This window comes from Papaver somniferum, chromosome 2 (genome assembly GCF_003573695.1).
Source record: "Papaver somniferum cultivar HN1 chromosome 2, ASM357369v1, whole genome shotgun sequence".
NCBI classification, from domain to species: Eukaryota; Viridiplantae; Streptophyta; class Magnoliopsida; order Ranunculales; family Papaveraceae; genus Papaver; species Papaver somniferum.
The window spans coordinates 85,633,475-85,639,540 of NC_039359.1; the positions used below are offsets into that span (position 1 = coordinate 85,633,475).

At 37.2% G+C, this 6,066-nt stretch overlaps 1 protein-coding gene across 1 annotated transcript; it reads right to left on the minus strand.

The window, feature by feature from the left end:
* Positions 1-802: 802 nt before the first annotated feature.
* On the minus strand, positions 803-5,808 carry LOC113348274. The gene is made up of 6 exons (XM_026591986.1): positions 5,706-5,808; positions 5,507-5,624; positions 5,131-5,323; positions 2,234-2,382; positions 1,996-2,141; positions 803-1,223 (listed from the first exon to the last, which is right to left on the minus strand). Exons 2-6 carry the CDS (start codon positions 5,615-5,617, stop codon positions 950-952), a joined length of 873 nt encoding a protein of 290 aa, XP_026447771.1. The 5' UTR covers positions 5,618-5,624; positions 5,706-5,808; the 3' UTR covers positions 803-949.
* Between the last annotated feature and the right edge of the window lie 258 nt (positions 5,809-6,066).

The following is a 6,066-nucleotide window of genomic DNA, read 5'->3' on the forward strand; positions in this document are numbered from 1 at the left end:
GATTAGCAGGATTGCTTGGAGGTTAATTAGTAGCCCGGTTGACCTTTGGGCTAAAATTCTGAAAGGAAAATACTTTAAGAAAAATGGCGCTCTTCATTCTAAGAAGAGATCTTCAGCTTCTTGGATTTGGAAATACATTCTACAAGGCATAGAACACATAAAAAAGTACTCTATTTGGGAAGTAGGGAATGGTTTCTCTATAAACATTTGGAATGACAAATGGTTACCCAGTAGAGAACAAACACTAGCAAACTGCATTACATATATTCCCAATATAACACTTATGTCTGATTTGATAAATCAAGACACTAAGAAGTGGAATGAACCTCTACTACTTTCTCTTTTTGATAAAAGCTTAGTATCTGAAATCATGAATATAAGATTATATTGTTCAGCTGATGGCAGGTTGAAAAAGGACAAATTAAGATGGCTTCTAACCAGGAATGGTGACTTTTCTGTAAAATCTTTGTATGCTAAGTTGTTAAATCCATTGGGATCAATCTCACATGAGACTAAAAGCTTTTGGAGAGGTGTATGAAACATGGACACTTCTCAAAGGATTAAGTTGTTTACTTGGAAGTGCCTTCAAGACACTTTACCAACAAGACAAAAATTAGGGACACATCTGGATGTAGAAACCCAATGCATATTCTGTAAACAGGCTATAGAATCAACTTATCATCTGTTCTTCGAATGTGAGTATGCAACAGCAGTCTAGAACCTAGCCCCAATGGCTATGCAGGGAGTAATTTCTAACTCTACTAATGCATCATTTTTGGAGCAATACAATGTTTGGCTGCATAGAGATACCAATTCCATTTCAATGGCATTGGCTGCAACCAAATGTTGGTTCATTTGGAAAGAGAGATGCGTAAGAGTGTTAAAAAAAAGAACGAAAACCTGAACAACTTGCAGTAGACATTTCTCGTCACTTCACTTACTGGCACCCTCACAGTAGCAGCATTAACTTACATAAACACAGAAAAAATACTGCAAAGAATGTACACTGGATCTTCCCTAGTAGAGACATCATTAAACTGAATTGTGATGCTTCTTGGGTGTCTAAAAATACTAATGCAGGATTTGGGTTTGTGTTGCGTGATTGGCTAGGTACAGGAAAGGAAACAGGAAAGGGCATCTTCAGAACATCAACAGCAGAAGAAGCAGAAGCTTTAGCTCTTCTGTACACAACAAGATGGACCATAGAAAACAACCTGCAAAATCTGGTCATTGAAGGTGATAATCAAGTAACTATAAATTATCTATAAGGAAAAGAAGTTTCAGTACAATAGCAATGTCTAGCAATCTCAGAAGAAGTCAAAGTTTCAGCTGTAAAACTAGTTTCTTTTCTCAGTTTCCATCATGTAGACACGCGCGCAAACAAAGTAGCTGATTTATTGGCTAAAAAGGGAAGAAAAGAAGATCAATCTGAATGTTGGTTAAATTTTGTACCTAGTTTTTTAATTCCTTCAATAGCTTTCGACTCTGTCAAAGCTCAGAATGTCTGTAACTTAAACTCTATTATAAACTCTTCAGACGGTGTTAATTCTGCAGATTCAGTCATCGTAGGAGCAAATCAAACTGATTTGGTAATCTACTCTATTTTCAAAAAAAAAATATACTATTTTTAACTGACTCAAGTTAAAAATAAATTGAGCTTTTAATGTATATAATAGACATACAGAAAAATTACCTTTACCTCTCCAATCTTAAACTTATGATCAAATCCCTCAAATCTCTCAACCAGGTTAAAGTTGTCCAGAAGGTAGTCCAACATTTGTTAGTACTTGGTGTCATCTTCCCAAGCAATATCTGATCTGAACAGAGGAACAGATGCAGTTTACCCTTAATAAAGACACATACATATGACACAGACTTACAATTCAAGTAGAACTCTATGACCATCCTTGCAAGTATTATTAATGCACTCATTCATAACTCAAGGCTAGCGAACAAAGCTTCCAATCAATCAGTATGACTGAAACACGTAGTTACCTCTCAGATAGCCCAAACCTATAAATAGCAATTGCAATGTCCTCCATTTCGCCGAGCAGTATCGACTGCTTTATCCCTTTTTTACAATCACCACTTGCCTCCAATCGAAAATTTACGCCTGAATATTCGTTAACCAATTGATCAACCTGAAAGAGAATAAGAACAGGATTCAAAGGGTGCTCAAACTGATCATGGAAAAAAGGAGCAAGGGACCTCGTTAGCAGTTTGAAGAACATACCAGGCGACAGTAGTAATCAAGAGCAACACTTTGGCCAAGAACACTACCAATCGTACAGATACCATCAATGTTCAAGTGCTGCAGCATTATATAGTTTGGCCCACCTTGCATCCACGTTTGTAAATCCGGCTTTTCTCTCACCTCGTAATCTATGATAACATAACAATAGGTCAAACATATGGCAATATAAGATTTCAACAAAAACCAATCCTTTAGCTCCAAACAAGTCGGGGTAAGCTAGAAATGAAATCCATACCGAAGTTACCAAAAATCAAAAAGGAAAAAAAAAAAAAGTAAAAAGTAATGCCATCCAAAATGCTACTCCTCCGACGATGTTATATAGACGAATTTTTAGTTTTAGGTCGTCCATCTATATAGGATATAGGTATAGTTCTTATAGTTCTTAATCCTAGATAACTTTTTCTATATATACCCTTATTTATGATAGTGGTATTAGTTTCCATCAAAAAGTATAGGATAGGAAAAAAGAACAAATATTTATGAAATCCTTATGTTTTCTCCATCTATATAGCTTGGATGGAGGGAGTAGGAATAAAATATGATCCATATACTACCTATACTAACAGATCCCAGGGCCAAAGTCCTAAGCTCTGGGTCCTTGATCCTGGGTTGCTAAACAGAGTCCTAGCTTTTAAATGCTATCCTAAACAAATCTTAAACAAACTCCTTAGGTCATTGTTCTGGTACGTGGATGGATAGTTTCCACGCATTTCTGTCCAAAGCCAGCACTTTGGGCACATTCCATTCCTAAAGTCTCTTTTTACTGCCTCCTCCCATGTTAATTTGGTTGACCTCTGCCTTTCTTTGTGTTTATGGAATGGCTTTATGATACCAGTGCGAACTGGTGCCTCTAGAGGTCTCTGTTAGAAATGTCCAAACCATCCCATTCGTTGTTGAATAAGCTTCTCTTATTTCCACGTTTATCGTGTATATTGTCACTTTTAATTCACTCTTGTCTAGTATGACCAGAACTCCACCGCAACATACACGTCTCTGGTACACTCATCTTATGAATGTGTTGCCTTTTAATAGCCCAACATTTTGCATCATACAACATCGCAGGTCTGATCACAGTCCTATATAACTTGCCTTAGAGCTTTTGTGGAACTTTTTATCACGCAAGATGCCTGTTGCTTGTCGCCGTTTCGTCCATCTCACGCAATCCTATGACCAACATCCTCATCAATCTCGCTATCACTTTGCAGCATCGATCCTGAATATCGAAAAGTATCCTTACTAGTTACTGCCCGTGCAAAATGACATCTCTATCCTCTGCTCTAGATCGCTGAACTCACACCTCATATACTCGGTTTTAGTCCTACTAAGTCTGAAACCCTTGGATTCTAGCATCTATCTCCACAGCTCCAATTCTCTATCAACCCTTACCCTACTCTTGTCAATTAGCATCAAATCGTCAGCGAAGAGCATACACTAGGGGATCTCCCCTTGTATGTCCCTTGTGGGAGAAAATCTAAGGGCTCAAAACTGACCCTTAGTGCAATCCTATCCTAGTATGAAAGTCACCGATCATCAATTAGACATGCTCTGACACTGGTGACAACATTATCAAACATATCTTTGATGAGGGTAACATACCACATGCCCTTTCTCTAAGATTTCAAACTGAGAGAAAATAGAAAATCCCATTGCTGCCAGTAGGAATAGAATTAGACATTCCAGGATAAAAGTAAGACCATCATCATAAGCAAAACAGAGCTTTTAAACATTTCGCAAATTCTAAGCCAGGTTCAACCATCCTATTTTCGAAGTACTATATCCTACAGTTATGTAGATGTTGATATTGACCATGAAAAGAACACAGATATCATGCCTATTGACAATCTTTTGCATCGACAAATATGCCCGGTCATGGTGGTTGCTCAATGCATTAATGCGCCAACTAAACTTCAACCATTTTTTGTATGGGTCCCGGTTTATACACGTTCTAAATAAGGGTAAAGTTTCAAGATTAGTCAACGAGGACTGGCTGCATTAGCAATGTAAACCCTTTTAACCCATCCTTGTTACATGAGCTTTTGAGTGGAAGTGCCAACTTAAAGACCGGAATGTGTTCGCTTATGCAATCAACAGTAGGTTTGTAAGTCGCAGAGAGAGTAAGGAGGAAGTAAAGATATTGTATGAAGAAATGAAGGACATATTTTCTCCTATAAGCAGGACTTCAGAATGTTGGATGCACAATGCATCACAGAGTACATAATATAACTAATTAATTACTAGCTAGGAGAAAAGTCACAGTGACAAATGTGAGGTCCTGACACGAGATGGTGATACATCACTTCACATTTTATAGACTCAATAGTCTCATCCTACTGTCACATTTTACTGTCAGATTCTAACAATTTTGATCCACAACATCCACTAGTAGAGGGATCTCTATACCATGTACAACTTTCATGCATAACAATCTATTCCCACTCCATATCCTCTCTCCATCCAAAATCAGAATCATACATCAATCTGTAATTTCAAGCCCGTGAAAAGACACCCTTCGGCCTGATTTTGTTATGAACTTATAACCATGATAACCATCCACTTTCAAGATTTTGTGTATATGCAGTTTCTGACCATTAACACCCATTATTTAACAAGTTATTAGTAAGCATGAAACTTTCATGATCACATCTGCAGCATGCTAAAAAATAAGAACAATATAAAGAATGTAAAGCGGCTAAAGTGTCATGGTGTTTTCTTCTAATACGGGTTTTACGTAATCTCTATGATGGTTCCTTTTTTTTCCTGACTTAATCTTAACTTGATAGACATCTCCCAATCTTAACATATTTCACCCCTACAAGAGATGCCTAAGATTATTCCTAAAAAAATTGGCACTTAAGAATGAGAATTTCATATCATACCGAAGTAATTCCGTGGCACCGGCAAGTCTCCACTGCACTTAAACATTTCAGACAGCGACCCTGAAGCATGTCTTTTGATAATTTCCAGGTGCCTATCAATTTCGTGATCATGCACATTAAACATCGTGACGGATCCATATGGGAAAACCACCATGTAAGAGTGAGAAATTCCAATTAACTTAGCCCCCAAATCCTGAAATGAAAAATTCAATACATTATAATGGAACCATCACACCTAATCAAAGTCAAGCTTGTAAAACTTTTGGTGGCTACAGAACTCTAAACGGCCAGTTGCAATAAAAAGGAATCATCAGTTTGTTCCATATGAATGCTGTAAATTACTTAAACTTAATAAAACGAATTAATTTGAACTTACTCGAGGAGCACGAGAATTAGTAAGGTCGTCAAATTTTAGAACAGCATATCTGCCAGTTCCTGGAGTATGGGGGACCAAATTGGCTTGATTCTCAACCATTAACCCTTCCATATCAATACTGCAACCACCCAGATGAAAAATAAACATGAAACAATGAAACGATCACAAAAGGCTATGATAGAAGTTCACATTAACAAACCTATCGGATAAGTAATAAGCCCTAACTGGAATTGATGTGAAAAGATGCTCCTTTTTTAAGCCATCGGCCTCTGAAGACAGAGAGGAGAGGATATAGAGCAAAATCTACGAAAGCTGAAATTAAGACTATGTTTTGAAGTTAAGGTTCTGGTAAAATTGAGAAGTGTGTTTGTAGTCGGTAAACTAGGTTTTTTATAAAGGAGTTTGTTGTGATGAATAGCTTTATCGATGATGATGAAGATGATGACTTCAACTGCCTGTTGATCGAGTTGAAAATCTTCGACATTGGGTTTTCTTCGATTCTTCGAGTAAAGCTGGGATTTTCATAGTTTTACTTTCTTTTTCGCCGTGTTTTCAGTAGA

Bases quoted from the DNA above. Each gene is read 5' to 3' on its own strand.
- LOC113348274 (XM_026591986.1), bottom strand. From the start codon at position 5,617: ATGGAAGGGTTAATGGTTGAGAATCAAGCCAATTTGGTCCCCCATACT. The intron at 2,383-5,130 runs GTATGATATGAA...ATGTTATCATAG, and splicing joins GGTGCCACGGAATTACTTCG to ATTACGAGGTGAGAGAAAAG. The intron at 2,142-2,233 runs GTATGTTCTTCA...ATTCTCTTTCAG, and splicing joins TTGATTACTACTGTCGCCTG to GTTGATCAATTGGTTAACGA.